The 17609-nt window shown below is 48.4% G+C and overlaps 1 protein-coding gene across 1 annotated transcript in view; it reads right to left on the bottom strand.

Moving 5' to 3' along the window:
- Positions 1-913: 913 nt before the first annotated feature.
- The window catches only part of INTS1 (integrator complex subunit 1), a gene marked incomplete at its 5' end in the record, with an annotated part of 27802 nt that continues 11106 nt past the window's right edge, over positions 914-17609 (bottom strand). The window contains 26 exons of the mRNA XM_010134172.1: positions 914-1506; positions 1916-2025; positions 2129-2220; positions 2744-2814; positions 3693-3806; positions 4396-4508; positions 5007-5134; positions 5387-5579; positions 5969-6102; positions 6571-6694; positions 7089-7315; positions 7947-8034; positions 9071-9189; positions 9703-9826; positions 9903-10083; positions 10494-10634; positions 11223-11382; positions 12037-12291; positions 12979-13103; positions 13466-13564; positions 13978-14124; positions 15312-15473; positions 15908-16019; positions 16380-16547; positions 17202-17306; positions 17494-17603. Of these exons, the coding sequence (XP_010132474.1) occupies positions 1391-1506; positions 1916-2025; positions 2129-2220; positions 2744-2814; positions 3693-3806; positions 4396-4508; positions 5007-5134; positions 5387-5579; positions 5969-6102; positions 6571-6694; positions 7089-7315; positions 7947-8034; positions 9071-9189; positions 9703-9826; positions 9903-10083; positions 10494-10634; positions 11223-11382; positions 12037-12291; positions 12979-13103; positions 13466-13564; positions 13978-14124; positions 15312-15473; positions 15908-16019; positions 16380-16547; positions 17202-17306; positions 17494-17603 (3518 nt within the window). The remainder of the gene's footprint in view (positions 1507-1915; positions 2026-2128; positions 2221-2743; positions 2815-3692; positions 3807-4395; positions 4509-5006; positions 5135-5386; positions 5580-5968; positions 6103-6570; positions 6695-7088; positions 7316-7946; positions 8035-9070; positions 9190-9702; positions 9827-9902; positions 10084-10493; positions 10635-11222; positions 11383-12036; positions 12292-12978; positions 13104-13465; positions 13565-13977; positions 14125-15311; positions 15474-15907; positions 16020-16379; positions 16548-17201; positions 17307-17493; positions 17604-17609) is intronic.

The raw sequence follows: 17609 nt of genomic DNA, 5'->3' as shown, positions 1-17609 counted from the left end.
GCTGAGGAAAAGAGCATGTTGCATCCTTAAGTGATGGCTCTAATCTCTTTATTTAAGGGCAGTTGATGGGAGGTTCACATCTCTCCCTTTTCGTCTCCACCTGCCTGCAAAGCCAGCCTCACATTCATTCATATTTTGACATGTTAGCAGAAGTGCTCAGCTCCAGGACTCCTCATTTGCAAGAACAGACAGTATTTCGCCACCCAAGAGGTCACAACTGTCCCTGCCACCAGCAAGGGGATACAGGTTTATTTGCAGCTATCTATAAAATTCCTCCAGGACCTTTCTCTTCAGGGTACTACAAAGATTCTCTACTAACAAGTAGAGCACCAGAGAAATAGATACAAACGACATGGAAGCAAACTGGTGACTAGAATTATGTGAGACTGGAGAACAAGTGTATGCAGCAGTTAATTCTCTGGAGCAGAGGGAAGGAAGACGCTGCCTTTTTTGTCCTCAAATGACAACTGGCAAATAAGCCATCACCCCTATCAGCAGACCAGAGAGCAGTGGTCACAAGAGTCACAGGGAAGAACTGGCAGATCCCAGAGGAAACCCAGCTGCTTGTCCCAAGACTCCACTGTGACAGCGGCCAGCTGCTAGGATGTTTGCAGATGCATCAAGAAGTTTGTGTTACTTATTTTTTAAAGAGAGGTTTTCTAAGGAGCCTCTTAAAAGTTGTCCTGTCAGCAGCTGATGCTGACCAAGCGCATTTATGATACCCCACTGACCCTTCTCAACCTTCTTTATTTCCTGCATATCCCGTAAAAGGCCAGGATAGCTCTGTGAGCATTTGGCCATGGAGACAGGTCTTCCAGAGATGCTTTGTCTAGAATAAAAGAGGCTGAAGAACAGGGAGAGAAGGATGTTGAGCTGCACCCAAGGCAACACAGAGCAGAGAAAGGCACAATGAAAACAAAGAGAATTTTAATTAAAAAAGAAAACAAACACCCACCCCCAGAAAACAAAGTGGTCTCTCCCCTGCACAGATCTGCATGTCCTCTCTAACACGGAGTGCAGAGACTTCAAGCGCAAGGGCCAACGCTCCCTTCTGCTCTCCCAGCGGCTCTGCCTTCTTGGAGAGACAAAAAACCCAAACAAACCAACAGCCACTGCCCCAAGACCCCGTGAAGGAAGTGGTCCCTGCTTGGCACAAAGTTCAGGAGATGTTCCTCCCACAATAATGGTGTCTTAGCCAGCCAGATCGATCCTTGCCCCTTTCTGATCTTCACTCAGCACGCTCTCCTTTTCCAGCACTGTCTGGCTTGCTACATCACCTCTTAGATCCTTCAGCAAGTGGGTTGAAATACAGTCTTCTTACAGGGCTTCAATGTAGCTGATTAGTCCAGTTAAATGAACTCCTCTGGAAGTGGCTCCCAGAACCACATGTTCATATCATGGCCTCCATGTGCAGAACCTTCAAGGCCTCTGAAATCTGAGAGCTGGTGTCGATCTGGCCGTACATCCCCACCAGGAAGGCCCTGTGCAGTAATACTGCTGCGTGCTCTGTGAAAGGGAAAACACAGCATGAGGACTGACCTGAGAGCTCCAACATGCAAGCAAGAGCAATCTACCGACAAACACTGGGATGGACATCTGGAGCTGTGCTAGAAATTCTCCCCTTCTATGAGAACATGGCACAATCCACCCTCTAATAGCTCTGTGGGTATGGGATCACATGAAGGATCATGACTTAGAGAAAATCATAAGGGAGCCTTCAAGGAAGCCTCCCTTGCCTCTGACAAATCTCCCCTGTGATGCTCAGACTAAAGCTCCTATTGATACAGATCACCTGTCTGGTTGATGGCCTGGCCTAGGCAACACTGACCCTTGGAAACCTCCTGGGGAGGCTGTTGCCAGCACAGGAGCCCAGCTGTGAGGCCGAGCATGCCAAAGGTGGCAGATACCAACTCACCTTGGCAAAGGAGGGTGTATTCAGGCAGGTTCCTCAGTGCTGTCTGCACCACCTCAAAGTCTCGGCTGCCGAGGCAGTACATGTAGGTGGGAAGGAAGTCTGCAGCAATGCTGGGAGGAAAACATGGTAGTGTCAGTACAGTCCAGATTCCCAACGACAGCCACGTGATATGGGCAGGCAGTGCCCATCAGCCTACGTTCCGGCAGCCCTCACCTGGGGTTGTTCTGAATGGAGCGCAGAGCCAGGCTAAAGGCCAGGTTTCGGCAGGTCTCCTCTGACGAACTCATCAGCTTCTGTAGGTTTGTCTGAAGGAAGATGCACAAATGAGGATCACAGGGCCACCCAGGGAGCACAAAGTTCTCAGACTTGCATTACTACCCCTTCGGCACCAATCCAGCCCAGCACACATCCAGCAGGTACTGGCTGAGCCCAGAAATCCCTCTCAGTAAGAAGGACTATCCTGGGTTTGAATACTTTAAAGCACCCTTGTGTAATCTTATTCCACGTGGGACAGCTGAGTTTTCCCAGGGCTCCAGTGTTTGACAGAGCTGCTCTGTTCCCTTCTTGCCCCAATACTGGGAAGGGGACAGACAGCTAATTCTTCCTCTGACATAAAAGTTTAAGTGGACGATGGCAGACCCAGTATGCTATGGAGAGAGGATGGTAGGGAAGTACTGCCTGCAGTCAGAAGGCCTGAATTTCTTCTAAGGTGCTGCAACCATCACCCCAAAAGCAGAGGAAGGGTAGTCCTTAAGCTGGCTGAGCAACACAGACTCTGGTGAAAAGAACCTCTTCCTTACAGCAGCAGTGTGAGACACTAATACTCACAGCAAAAAAGGAGAGAATTTCTGGCCTCCGCCTGGACATCTCATCAATGTCTGTCAGCACCTCCAGGATGTCTGGTGGAAGACAGGTTGAAAGGGGTGGCTGAAGTTCACTGATCCAGCAAAGGATTTTATTCTTTTTCCCTACCCATGCAGTCTCCCAAGCAATCACGTTTTCCCACCCACACAGAACTAGAGTAATACAGGCAGTTCTTCAAAAAGGAAGAGAACAGGCTGGTCATGGGTCACATCAGCACATCCCGACCTGCCCAGGTGGAGGTCACAGCACTGCCCTGCCACAGGCAGAAGGAGTGGGGCGTGAGGTTTCAATTCCAGAGAACACTCTCTGTAACTGAAAGATCTTCACAGAAAGCCTCTTTTAAAAAACAGTGTCCAGGCAGGATTTCTTCCCCATCTCTGGTGTGGAAGGACAACTGTCAACTCAATAGCACAGGACTTGGATCTGAACATTGCACCCTGTGATTTCAGAAGACCTCTGAAGAAGCAGCATGTTGTTCCCATATACCAGGTTAAATGACTTTGTCCATGAAGACCATTCGGGGATTTTTAACAAAATCCTGCTTCTCATCAGTTTGGTATTTTTAAACCTTTATGGCATTCCTATCTGCCCTCCAGACCTGCAGCACTCCCTGAATTACTCATACTAACTCCCAGAGCCTTTACAAGATCCTTGAAGAGTCGCAAAGCAGAGGCAGTAGCAGCACTGCGGAGCTAAGTGATAACACCATCCTAGGAAGCCTCTGTCACAGAATCTGTCACAAAGGTTATGGACAAGTTAATCCAAAAAAATAACCCACATCCTTAACTGCTGGAGACTTTCAAACACAAGACTGAGACAGGAAGCCAGCTGGTAGCTGACAGATAAGTTACAGGGTTGGCAAATGTCTGCATTCACCCTGCGTCTTCGTACAGCTCTGCAGGTCCTCACTTACCCTCAACCGTTTGGCCTCTGGAAAGCCTCTTCATATACGGGGCCATTTCTGCTGGCGTGAGAGGAGTGAAGAGGGACACACTGACGAGGGGGAGAGAGCCAGCGGCTGCTTCATCTGGGGGGGAGAGAGCAAGCGAGGGAGGAGGTCACTCCTGACAGTCTATGCAGTTTAAACAGGGAGACAGGTCCAGTGTTCCCTACCAGTACAGTGATGTATCACGAACCAACCAGCAACACTGTAATACAGTTCCTGGCTCTCACGCTGTCTATAGCCTCGCTTGCACCGTCTGGTACTCCTCAGCTGATGCAAAGAGAGCTGTTTTAATACTGAATAATTTTCCTGCACAAGTAGTAAATAGTGGAGAAGTGGATGTGCCCGTAGGGTCTCAGGACAGGTCAGTTCCTAAGTGTGGATTTTGCCTTCCTTAGGCACAAGAAGGAAACGCACCCTTGTTAAGAGCTGCTCTTCTGCTCCAGTAATGATATAACTAACAGGAAAACAAATTAACCTATCCCAGATACTGGTTCCAAATTGGTGAGTCTAGAAGTGACTCCCTCCACTCTAAATACTCTTTTGTTGGGTATGTTTTGTTGGGGTGTTTTGTGCAGAAGGAGCACAGCATACAGCCCATAAAAGCGTCTGTGCTCCAAAACATACCACAGGTTCCCCAGGTGGATGATCTCTTCCTCCCACTCAGACTCACCATCCTTCTCCTCCTCAGAGCCCCTGTCCAAGATGCCACTCTTACTAGGCAGACTCAGCCCAGCCAGGAGGGACTTCAGCATTGCTAGGTCACTGTTGTCTGATGACAGGTCACTGGGGGAAGAGATGGCATGTTTAACTTCCAGTAGCATTAAGGACATGAGGACAAATAACAGCACATACATGTACACTAAAACAAATAGTTTCTCAGAAGCAAAATCAAGATTTTTCTTTTTACCGTAACTGGAACTCAAATGTTTTTTTTCCCCCCACCATCTGCAGGTGGGACCCTGCAGCCACCACTCAGGGAAAAGACCCTCCCTCTGGCCCTCTGGAAATGTCTGCAGGGCACTACAATGCCTCAATAGGACATTTGTGCCATTATTATGTGAGCTGAAATTATGTCCTGACTTTCTTGAGCTCAGTTTTCACCTATAAAAAGGGATATGCTGCTCATCTCAATAGAGACTTAAGGGAGCCAAGGGTGAAAAAGTGCCATAGTAACAGCTATTTCATCACATCCTCTTGCTGTCTTTGGACTAGCTCATGGCAGCCTGACTGTGCAAGCTCTCCACGAGCTAACCACGGGCTAACTGGAGTAAGGAAACTTACTGGAGTGGATCCGAGTGCTTCTGCAAGAAGGAGACAGCTGCCTGGGCATTGCATGTGATGTACTTGTGGATAAACTGGACAAACTTGCTGATGAAGGCAGCCAGGTGCCGTGAGGATTTTCTGTAGTTCTGTGAAAGGATCGAGAAGATAAGAGTTAACAAAAAAAGCAGCAATGCACTGCCCCATCCTGCACCTCTGGGGACCAGGGAGCAGCATCTTGATCTTCTGCCTCCTCTTAAACTCTCCAAGGTACTTCATACACTTTTTTGTTCTTAAGCATGCGAAGGTTTTCCCTGCAAAGGGGTGGCCCTGTGTTCCATGAGCTTCTCCATCTAGTGGCTGGCAGCCCGTGCACTGACAGGGAGCAGGGACTTTCCTACCAGCAGCAGACGGATGAAGGACAGCAGACAGTCCCATAGTGCCGCCTGGTGCTCGTTCTGGAAGACCTGCGGCTGGAGCAGTTCCAGGATCCCCAGGACATGGATGAAGAAGGTCAAGTGGTTCTGCTGCCTGAACTCCTGGAAATTGAGGTGAACACGGCCATGCAGCAGTGCTGCGATCATTGGCAAGTGCCTGAAAAGGCAAACAGAAGAAAATCCACTCTAGGCTCTTTCTCGAAACAGTTGTACTTCAGGTCCTGGAAGGAAGCATCCCTTATCCTCTCTCAGAGTTCAGGATTTCATCTCCATACCCACAGAATCAGCAAGCCCTATTTCCCACCCATGTTCTGCTCTCTAGTCTCCAAATCCAAGATGACTATTTCTGGACAGACATGGAGCCAAAAGAGGTGCTGCCTCACTGTATGAGATACGACTTTGCTGCCCTTTCTCTTGGCTTTTGTACACGAACGCAGATTCTGTCACAATCATCATGATGGCTGCATGTTTGTTCCCCTTCCAGGACAAGAGTGGATGCTTTTTGATGAACCCCAGCCACACACAGGTTGAAAAGGAGCGTGGTACCTGAGCAGCAGGATGGGGTGAGCCACAGCGAGCTTCCTGCAGGCCATATTGGCATCCCACACACGGCTCTCTGATGACTTGGAGTCACTGGTGTCTGCGAGGAGGTTAATGAATCTATGAACCAGGGCATCGAGCTAGAAGAAAAGTAATGAGTAAACAGTTACGAAGTTTAAAGCACAGTCAAGCCCCTGGCTCTTCAGCAGTGTTTCCCAACTCCTTTCCAACTACAGAGGGGGTTAACAGAAATTCTTTTCAGGTAGAATCTGTGAGCAGATCCAACATTCCAGCTGGCACAGGATCTGAAGTCCATAGTGCTGCAGACATCAAAGGAGGATGAGACGCCTGCATACGTGTGCTGTACAGGAGCCTTTGGCACACAGAAGCTTGTGGAGCTTATACTCTTTTATAGAAGGACAGTGCAAAATAAACCTCACCTCTCTGCTCCTGAGAGTGCAGGCAGGGAAGGGGCCACAGAAGAGCAAGGTAAAGAAGCCAACGGGACCCAGGGTTGTCAGTTCTCTCCTTTTAGACTGGGAATCAAGGCAGGATCCCCTCTGGGTACACAACTGGAAAGGGGCTTTCCTGTGCCTCTATAACTTTACCTTGCAAGTGCTGCTGTCTCTAGCTCCTTCACTGGTGAGAAGCATCTCGGGCATCGGCACAAGGAGCTCAGGTAGTTGCAGGTATATCTGAAGCAGAAGGTCCTGGCAGCACTTTCCCACAGAGCTGAAGGAAAAAGGGAGAGGTCACCACTGGTTACAACATTAGTTCAGCCAGCAAACATCCCAGACCCATCCCACATTAGGAACTAGTATTTAAAAATAATCACTGCCTTCAAGATAAAAAAAACCAAACCCCAAAACATGCAAGCATTTCATCTTGAGGCACTAAAAGCACAAGGGCCTTTAAACTTCACTTTAAAGTCACCCTCCTGGTCCAAGTACCACTTAAAATGACATTATTCCCCCAAAGCTCTGGGAGGACAGCACGCAAGTTTCACATGGGCTCTGGAACTCAATATTCTTAATAAGGACCATGCTGGAAAGTCTCATCGTTATCTGGCTGCCTGTGCTCAAGAAAACACAATTACAGCCGACACTGCTCCCCATTTGTAACCCACCTGCTTCCCCACTGCTGAATGCAGCTGGTCAGATACTCCACTACTTTCTTGATGCTCTCAAGGTCCCCATGAGAACAACTGAGCAACAAAGGCAGTCGAGACTGGATGAGTGTGCAGGAGGCCTCGTCAGTGTTCTGGTATCTGGTTTCTGCCTCAGCCAGGATCAGCTCCACCATGCTGATCAATTCCGATGCCTTCAGGTGGAGCACAAATTCCTCACGGCGCTTCTGTAATGCAAGAGAACACCCAAAATGAATCCACACCAAACGCCTAGATCCTTACCTCCTTCTTGTCACCCTTCCCTAACTGGACTGGAACATTTCATAGAACCAGACTTAAGAACCGTCCCATATCACAAGCTCTGAAACCACAATCACAGCCCCAAATGAAACCTCTTTACACCCCTCTTCTACTTCTGAGCTCATTTACTTCCATCCCAGTATGTGTGATGGGTCAGAAACTATAATTCAGTCACCAAACCAAAAAAAGTCTTCTGTGAAGAAGAGATGGCAACACCTTTATCTTTGTAAAACGGGAATTATCCTACACTGGGTTTTAGCTTGCTCACCACTGCAGCCTTGTGCCTACATCTTTAACAGATACTGTGGCAGTTGCTGCAGAGGGAATGCCAACTGGGCAAACTTATGTGTGTTCGTATCAGCTTTTTGGACTCAAATTGCCACTGTACTATGTAACATAGCAGAGCAGCTAAGTAACCAGCTGAGGTACAGGCAGCAAACTTGGCATGCTGCACCGGTATCACTCCAGCCATCTCTTGGCCATGGAAAAATCAGGCATTGTGAAAACATTGCCTCTCACTCCATCCAGAGAGGAATCTTGGAAGAACTGAACCACTACCTGAGGAGTTCTTTGGTCCCTTCCCTGCCAGATCCGAGGAATGTGAATACAGGCCCACAAGAAATCCAAGGATGCAGTTGGGTCAAACCTGCCAGAAGACAAAAGAAGACAGATTTGCAATTACAGTCAACAGAGCCCTCAGGCAGCACACAAACACATGGTAGCATCTCTAAACATCATGAGTGCTGTGAAGAAAGAAACATCTGCCAACGTAAAAATAGGAACCATTAAGTCCCAAGAAGGGGTTTGGTTCTGTTCCCAGATTATGACTAAATATTTTTTGCAATAAGCACAGTGCAGGGTACGGAGCTGAACAAATGGTTCAGCAAGGGTGTGGCAGCTACACGGAGTCTTGAACCACAAGGCCAGAAGTCGCTCATCAACACCAACAAACTGTTGGTACAATCAGAGCAATGACCAGTGTACAGAACATCCTATCCTGGCTGTCATCCTGGGCTGCAGAAATTCATTAAACTGTTAGCAAGCAAGAGATCAGTAACAAAATAACGAGCAAACTGAAACACCACCAGCTTTAGAGGTATTGATAGTTTAGTCACGCCCTGAATCACTATTACTCGGTGTTAGCAATATCTCGTCCATAAGCATAATTAGTTTAAGCAAGGTACTACTACAGTGGCACTTCCGTATTTCAAAGCAAGGTACAGAACCTGAGAGCTAAGGTTGCTCCAGAGGTCAGAGCAGGGAGCCTGCTGATAGGAAGGGGGTTAGAGAAAGTCTGGTGGTACCACCAAACCATCCAGCAGAGCGGGTCTGCCATCAGTTCACTCTCCAAGCCATCCTGCAACCCCCATGTTCATAAGATTATCAACAAGGGCAATGCTAGATGGACTACCCAGCGATCAGCACTTCCTGTCTAGAACACAGCCAAATCTTTACGTGCTGCTTCCATCAAACAGCAGGTCATATTTACATCAAGGTACACAAATCAGCATGACTGGAATCAGCATCCTTCTCTCAAAGCTTGGTTTTGGCTGGGTTACATCTCCTGGCAGATGCATTGTGGAACGTGTCAGCTCTTGTTTTCAGCTTCTGTTTGTTGCCTCTCAGGCATAATGAGATGCCCAACTGAAAACTCTGTGCTAGGCCTGAAAAACAAGACTCACCTTTGCTCCCGATTTCTGCAAAGCAGAAGCCTGATGCACTGGTGCAGCGTGGTCCAGCTGGACTGGTGAGTCAGAAGAGCCAAGAGATACGGGCGGAAGGAGGGTACCTGGGACCCTGCCTGAAAGGACCAAACAAGGAAGAGATGTAATAAGCAGGTCCTTGCTCAGGGTGGCTGTAGAGGATACTGTGAATATTATAAAGGATGATGATCCAGGCGGGCAGCACAGAAAACAGCATGTGGATAAACTGCAGAACTTTCTAAGAGATCAAAAGCCGTGAAATTCAGCTTTAGTATGAGCTTTGGCAGAGCACTTCTGGGCAAGCTATTTGTCTGACTGCAAAAGTACCAATGAGAAACACAGCTGGCTGGGCTGTTAGGGGACTACGTTGTGTCTGTTGCACACTTTGAAGTCCTGAAAAGAACACAGTTGAGGAAATACAAAGATAGAATGAAACAACTGCGTTGCACTGAGAAGGATGGGCCAGAATCCCCCTCCTAGTCAGTCTGCTTTGGAACTGGCATAGCAGCATGTGGCAAATCTTAAAACTACCCCTTGCTCTGTTTCCAGGTGCAGGGCAGTACCCCAGAAAGGTGGTTCCAGCACAAGTCCCTCTACCCAACAACTCTTACTTTGTTCCAGGAGAAAAGTAGCTTCTGCTGGAGATCAGGGCAGCTGCTGATCACCTCTGGGTCCAACATCTCCAACCAGTCATTAAGAAGGCCAGAGGAGGGCCCTAGCCAAGCTGCTTCAGTGCTGAGGAGAAAACAAAGCCAGTATCAGTGGTGATGCCATGACCTTCCAGTGAATCCCCATCATTGCCCAGGCTCACCTGCAGCTCTCCAGCTCCTTCTTCACTGGTGTTTCTTCTTTGTCCTGGAGCAACAAGGAGCTCACCACAGCAATTGGTTTCATGGCAGGAAACCTGGCAGTGGTCTCGACAGCAGCTGAGAAGAGGACAGTCAGGAGTTCTTCCAGGTACGGCGACTGAGTTTCAATCAGACCTTGAAGGACTAGCAGAGGGAGAAAGGGGCCACTCATTAACTTCAGGAAGCAGTGAAAACTATGGAAGCTTCTAAGAGTATCATAAAAGCCATCAGCCCAGCACTCCTGAGAGCCTGGCTCAGTAAGGAAGAGGGAAGCCATTTTTACCTAGGATAGTAGGCTTCTATTTCTCATTTTGTTAGTGGAAACCAACAGTTTGCCAAGAGACTTAATCCCAGCCCGGATCACAGTTTATAAACGCACATACCAGTGCAGGGAATGCAGGTGATACAAGATAGGACCAAGTTTAGATCAGTTCACATTTTCTGATTCAGACAGAAGGCAGCTCCCCACAGCCTGCAAAGTAGGCACTCCCTTGCTGGGTTGGAAGTTCAACCTGCTGCTGTGACAGGGACGGAGAGCAGAAGGACAGCCATACCTTTGCCAATGAGCTCTGGCTCCGCGTTACACTTCTCTCCTGATTTCAGGGTTGCAATGATGGCACGTACCGTGGAGCTGATCAAGTCAGGGTCGTGACGGAAAGTCAGAGCTTCAGTGAGGTGCAAGAAGCCACCTCGAACTGCAAAGAAATCACAGCATTGGCACCACAGGGCCAGTCCCCACATCAGGCTTCCCTTCCCCACGTGGCCCCAGGGCACAACGACTCAGACATACAGACACACTACACTCTACTGACATTTTATTCCCACCAAAGCCCTTGACAGCTTTTCTGCATGTTACAGGAACATGTGGCTGAGAGAAAACTCTATAACCACAACCCCATTTCCATACCTAAGCTCCTAGTTATGGACTCCTCCCAACAGATGGCACATGATAAACAGCACTACAAGTCATGATGTGACCTTGCTCCACAGGCGTTCTTGCATGCTCATCGTTCAGGACTACAGCTAGCACAGAATTCCTGGCCTGAGCAGCTGCAAGTTCTCCCTGAAGAATCTGCTGTGCTTGGTGAGATGCTACCAGGTGTCTACTGCAAAGCCCCAATGCTAAGTCACTTGTTTGCATCCTCAGGGATGCAAACAGGGATACAGCACAGAAACAAAACTTCTCTTAAAAACCCCTCTACACACTGCATTTTCTGCTCTGGGTGCCTTTCTGTCCCTTTCTTGTCCCAGTTTGTCCACCCTAAGCTGCACAATGCCAGTACCGTCACTGATCCTGTGCCTGGAGGAGTACTGCACAGCAAAGGCCTTCAGCTGAGCACGCAGAGGACCATCTTCCACCGCAGGGTTCTCCAACCACTGCAGCATCTGCATGAGGATTTTGAAGAAGAGCGAGGAGAAGGCAGTGTCTTGTGGCATGCAGCGCTAAGGAGTGCAGCAAGAGAGACTTGCTTATACACACTTCAGAAATACAACAAATAAAGCAGGAAAGATGCAGATCGTGGCCCACAGAGGCAAGAATACACAGAGCACACTGACTCTGTCGGACCATAGCGCACTGCAATGAAGGCAGTGGCTTCCAGTGTACAAATGCAAGGCAGAAGACTCAGTCAATACATCTCCCAGAATAACTAAGGGTAAATTTATGCCTTCTTTCATCATGATGAAAGGAATGGGATATTTCACTGGATAAATCTCAGCCTGCTCTGAAAATTTCTTTATGGAATTACAGCTTTCAGCGCTCAAGTCATCTGGCTTGCAACACATGTCCCTGCCACCAAACAGCCCAGACTAGAGAAGCCCAAGCCAGCAGAGACCCAGCTGCAAACTGGCAGTGTCACACAGCTACCAGACTGGGTAAGGTACACCTGACCCTGCACATGAGCCCCAGCTCAAAGCAATGCTGGGCTAAGATGGCCTGTCTGCATCCAGATGCCTGTGCCCAGGCAACCTGAGTCTCTGTATCATGGTCCCCAGCCTCTGTTTCCAGCACTACCCAGGTCGGATGCACTGCAGACTTTGTTTCCTCCTCATCCCTCTTCGTTAAATGCTACAAAGATTACGTGTTGCACTGCTTACCTGATACTGGTACAACTGGCGCATCAGTGGGCAGGAGATGAAGTGGTGACGGTTCATCGCCATCACCAACGCGCCGCTGTGCGGCGAGTTCGTCAGTGCAGCCACTGCCTGGAGCAGCCGTGCTGTGATGCCGGTCACCTGCGTGTTCCCTTGGCGGATGTGAGCCAGTTCCTGCCCCAGTGCCTGCTGCAGCGCCAGGGCGAGCGGGCGCAGGTTGGAATTCTGCCACCGTGGGTCTGGATTTAGTGGGAAGAGCTGGTAGTATGAAGAAGGGAGTAAGTTTGAGAGCAAATGGAAGGACTTGCTATGCCATAAACATCCTGAGGCAGAGGACTGATTTACTCTGACTGGGGTCTAACTGGAACCTTCTGATACAGCTTTTTCAATATTTCAGTGCCTGGTACAGGAACATAAGCAGCTTCTACGCAACCCCAACAGGACTGTCAACACCAACACTGTGGGGGAATCACCACACTAACCAAACACAGACAACTGACTTGGCCAACTAATTCCCTGTAGGCTCCTTCTGGAGCGAATGGGGAGAGGGAGGCTCTGCACACCGACAAGCCAGAGCACAAATGCTGTTTGCACACAGCTTTGCTGCCGAGGCCCTGCGAGCATTTCACAAATCCTCCATCCACTGCAAAGAGGCAAGGCACTATGCACAGAACAAACAAGGTGCAAGAGACAGTAACATGCTAGCAGGCACAGACAGCACCAAGCATGACCAAAAGCCACCTCATGTTCAAACTACAAGGAAAAAAATCCTTCCAGTAGCAATTTCCCCAGGCTGTAATGGCACAGCTCACTGCATGCAGGGCTTTCATACTTATTGCCTGCAAACGTGGGAGGAGGAAGTGTCAGAAGATGCAAGTATAAGAGAAAGGGATTTGTAAAGTTGCTGCAGGTAAGCGGCTGGTCAGCTAGAAGTTATACCAGTACCTGCAGAAAGATGCCTGCCAGATCATCTTCTGGGCCCAGAACCCGGACCTGGCTCAAGGCCCGGATCCGGCTCTGGCCTTGAGAGTTCTCAGGACTAGATTTTGACCTTGCGGTCTCAGCACTGTCTGCAGGAAGAACAAGAGGAAAGGAAAGAAAAATGTCGTTATGGTAGCTGGGATCTAGAGCCCCAACCCTGGATCCCTTCAGCTTTACAGACTATTACTACCAAGGAATTCAGTAGCTTTTCTCTCGAGGCCAAGCAAGACCTATTTTTCCATATCACTCATTGTACTAAACTCCAAAGATACTGGAATTTCTCCCTTTGCCAGGGCAGATATGAACAATGGTGTATAACTGCAGGTTGCTGATACACTGCAACACAAGCCCTTCTGGAGACAGCTCTTCCTGTCCCTCTCAACAGCAATGGAGGAAGGAAGTTTGGAAGACAATGCTGGTATCTGGAAGTTTAGGCTATTCCAGACAGTACCTCGGCGGGCTGGTAAGGAGGCAGTGAGCAGCGAGTGGAAAGTCTGGCCTCCCGTTGCTCCTCTCTCATGCTGAACCTCCACAAGGTGAGCCATGTAGTCTGAAAAAGGAAAAAAATATGAACACATCATCCTCTCACCCTCTTCAGTAAAGCTGGACATGATTGCTTGATTGATTGTTCAGCTCCCACAGCGAAGAGGATTTGCAGTTCCTATGGACTTTGTAAATGTGACGCTTTTAAGCCTTATTTCTTTTACAAGGTAGCCCCAAAATGACTTTATAGACTCTGTACTATCCAGCCCACAAAACCCTCCTCTATTTCAGGAAATACAGCCAAGGACCATCCAGACAAGCTCTAGAGAGGTGTCTACAGCGACAACAGGCTGTCAAAGCAGCCTGAGTACAGAGTTTGCTGAACTAGTTTGGATTTTTCCAAGGAAGTCCCAGGAGATACTCGTGAAAACTGTTCAAGGAAAAGTAAAATGCCTGGTCAGCCTCATGTGAAGCTCTTACTCTTGTCCATGATGTTCTGCTCCAGTGTCTGCGGGTCATGAGATACTGCCTGATCCAGGTACTGCAGCAGTTTGCTCATGCTGGAAACTGGGATTCCAAAGGACTGAACAAAGAGAAGCAGCTGCTGCGGCTCCAGGTCCTGCAGGGCTAAAATACATAAACACCGAGACCTTAGACCTCTGAATTGCCCACAGAGGGTCGTCTTTATTACCTGATCTTCGTGCTTTTGGCTGGACAAACTGACACATTAATGGCAGGGCTGCAGAGAGCCTGAAGCCAGAAGTCTGACAGCTGCCTACTATGTTTTCTTTCTTCTGCAAATCATTGCTGCCTTATTGCATCTTCCAGTTAATTCACTCACTGGATAATTTGATCTTCTGTTTAATTTCATCAAAACCTCAGGAACCCAATTACTCGTATTAAAAAATAACTTCCACCCTATCTGTTGATGGCCGCAGGCAGGAATTACTGAGTAATTCAATCACTGGCTATAGAGAGCTGTCATTTAATTAGTAAGAAGGGGACGAAAGCTCTGAATACCAAAAAGAAAAAGAGCACTGACAAGCTGTGCAAGGACAAAAGTAACTACAGGTGTAGCTTACATCCTTCAGGCACTGCTTTCCACACTGCAAGCACAACAGGCCCTGTGGAAGCAGGACTGCTGTCCAGGGATTGCATAGCTTAGTTCAATCTGAGCTGTTGTACGATGGGACTCCAATTCAGAGTCTCCCCTTATCCTTTAAAACACACAGAAAGCACAACACACACACAGGCTCACTCCCCTAAATATCAAAGCCAGTAAGTTCAGCACTTGGGGCAGAGCGGAGGAACTGCCTTCGGTACTGCAGTAAGGAGCCCTACCGAAGACACTGACCTCCTCCTCAGCCCCAGCTTTCACCGAGTTCTGCTCTTAATGCTGTGGAGATTAAGCTGTGGTGTCTGATGGGTAGTGAGGTTGGATTTGTTTTCAAACCCTTTGTACATAAACTATGCATCACGGCTGCGTAGGGAATCACCCAGGGACATCCCCTAATATTCTGTGCCCAGAAGCAGCTTATATGCTATACACTTGTTTGACAGCCCTCAGGGACGTAGCAAAAAATCTACTGTATGTTTAGATTGTGTCTGTCAAAATCCAGGAACACAGAGTTTTCTAAATCCAAGCTCCCTCCTCAGCTCCAGCATCTGTGCAGCCTGACAGCCCCATCCAAAGGCATCCAAGGAGGGTGGCTGGACATAGAGAGGGCTTGGGTCTTTATATATATTTTAACTCAAAGCCTCTCCCTTTCCTTTCAGGAGGGTCAGAAAGGCCAGCAAACATTCCACCAGCTCACCTGCATCCACTAGACGTGGGACCTCGGAGCGGATCATACGCAGCTTCAGCCAGTCGGGTAGCAGCAGAGCCTCCTCTGAGGTGTCAACCAGAAAAGCAGTGGGAAGTGGCTTCTTCTCCGGGAACCATATATCCAGTAAGGTATAAAAATCACCGTCCCCTGCTTAAGAGTGGATACAAAATTATCTCCTTTGTTGTGCCTAGAACACCCCGCTCTTCTCTGCACAGATCAATACACCAGGACACCTTGTTGTTCAACGGTCAGAAACAACTTGGGCATAAACACTATCAAGCAGAAATGTGAACTACATATCGAGTGCCCAGTTCTCACACTAAAGTAAGTCTCTGAGTCCTTCTCAGTGAGCGGGGAAGGACACATCGTTATTTTAATATTCCCTTCTGTCTGCAGAAGGCAAAAAAAATAAACCTGCAAATCCTTCACTCGGTGCAGCAATATTCTGATAGATCTTACAGCTACAAACAAGTGTTGTGAGCAAGGATTAACACCAGCCTGGCCTGTTAGGAGACGGCAGATATAGGGGAGGCTCTCTGGATTCCACATGACCCCTTGAAGAAATCTGAGCACACTCCACTCACCTTGAGGTGGCCCTAGCGTCAGGAGAATAACCATGGCATGAACCACGAGGATGTGCATAGTGGCTGTTTCCCCACTGGTCCACCGAAGAAATACCTGATCCTGGGACTCTGACTGGAAAAAGGTAGGAAAAAACCCAGGATGAACAACGGTGGGGAGAAAAAGGAGAATGAGATGTGTGAGATAGAGATGAAAGGAGAACAGAACGGCCAAATTTCATCAGACCAGAGCTGGACCTAGCCCAACATCTCCAACAGCAGCCAAAAAAGATATTCAAGGAAAAGTTAGTTAAAAAAGCATTTTACGTACACACACGCTTTGCTCTGATATTATGCCAGCATCCACTTGTTTTCAGATCAGAGAATTCTTGTATGAGTCACGGTTCGTACATTCTCAGTAACCCACAAAGGGCTTCTCTTTTGTTACCTTGTCCAGTTTCTTTTCCTTGCTTAAGACAGGCAGGGGGGCACTTACCCAGCTGTACACCTCCTCGCCCTCCTTACTCTGGCGCATGCGTTTGATGTAGCGAGAAAAGATGGAGAGAAGAGCAACGAGCACCGCATCTGATTCAGCACAGTACGAGAGCTTGGAGAAGAGGTGAGACATGATGGTAGAGCGCTCCACTATGAGTCGGGCTACATCCTGCAAGGGGAAAAGATCTGTGAGGTCTTTCCTGAACAACACAGCCAGGTCCTTCTGCTTCATTGCGTCACATTCTCCAGTTTCCATCATCATCCCAGTTAACAATGCTCTGGAGATCATGTAGAGTCAAGTAAACTGTCATAACAGTGAAAATGCCAGTGATTCAATTTTTTTTTTTTTATATAACACAAAGGTATCACAAGATGCATGCAATGTTCAAAAGAGGAAAAAAAAAAATCACCAAAGCCTCTTTAAAAAAGAAAAGATCAGAAATCCAGTTGTGTTTGTAGGAGAGTGCAGATCCCACCACTAAGGTTCCCAGCTTCCCATCCTCTCCCCAGATACATGACTGCAGGTTTAGCACCTGCTTACTTCTGAAACACTGCAGGTGGTGGGATTTCTTTCCAACCACTACTCACTCTTGCATTCCCCACACGATCTGAGAAGGGCTGCTGGGCTGGAGGTTTCTGACATCAATTCATGGTACGAAACCAAAGGCACAGGCTGCCTTCCAACACAAACATGCAGTTATCAGATTCGCATGCTCCCAAAAAACCTCTTCCTGCCAGTACAGCAAGAGCCATGCCTACTGCTATCCCGAGACACGCCGGGTCTCCCACGCAAGCCCTCTGCCCTGATAACCCAGCCTCTCACCAGAGCGAGGTCATTGTGCTGTCCCTGCTCCTCCACTGGAGCATGCTGGGAGAGGTACACCAGGTACGCACTGATGGTCTGGGGGTCTGTCTCCATGTGGATGGCCTGGAATGAGAATTCCGCTCATGAGAAATCAGCCTTTAATGAAAACAAGCACCAGTATACGAAAAATTCTTCTGCAAGCATGTAGACGTCGATATCGCACCCTCACAGAGTTTGCTCAGATTTGTATTAGCAGAAGTAGGACAAGGAATAAGCTGGTCACTTATCCCTTCCAGCTGCTAACACGTACCTGTTGCAAGGCAAGAGCTGTGGTTGCTCTAACACTGTCAAACAGCGGCAGCCTCGGGGGGTCTCTCAGCAGCCACTGATACCCCTGCAGCAGTTTAGAATCACCAGAGTCTTCTT

The sequence above is a fragment of the Buceros rhinoceros genome, unplaced genomic scaffold (genome assembly GCF_000710305.1).
Source record: "Buceros rhinoceros silvestris isolate BGI_N320 unplaced genomic scaffold, ASM71030v1 scaffold15044, whole genome shotgun sequence".
Lineage (NCBI taxonomy): Eukaryota > Metazoa > Chordata > Aves > Bucerotiformes > Bucerotidae > Buceros > Buceros rhinoceros.
The sequence above is the reverse complement of the archived record's forward strand: the minus strand, read 5'-3'. Positions and strand labels throughout refer to the sequence as shown.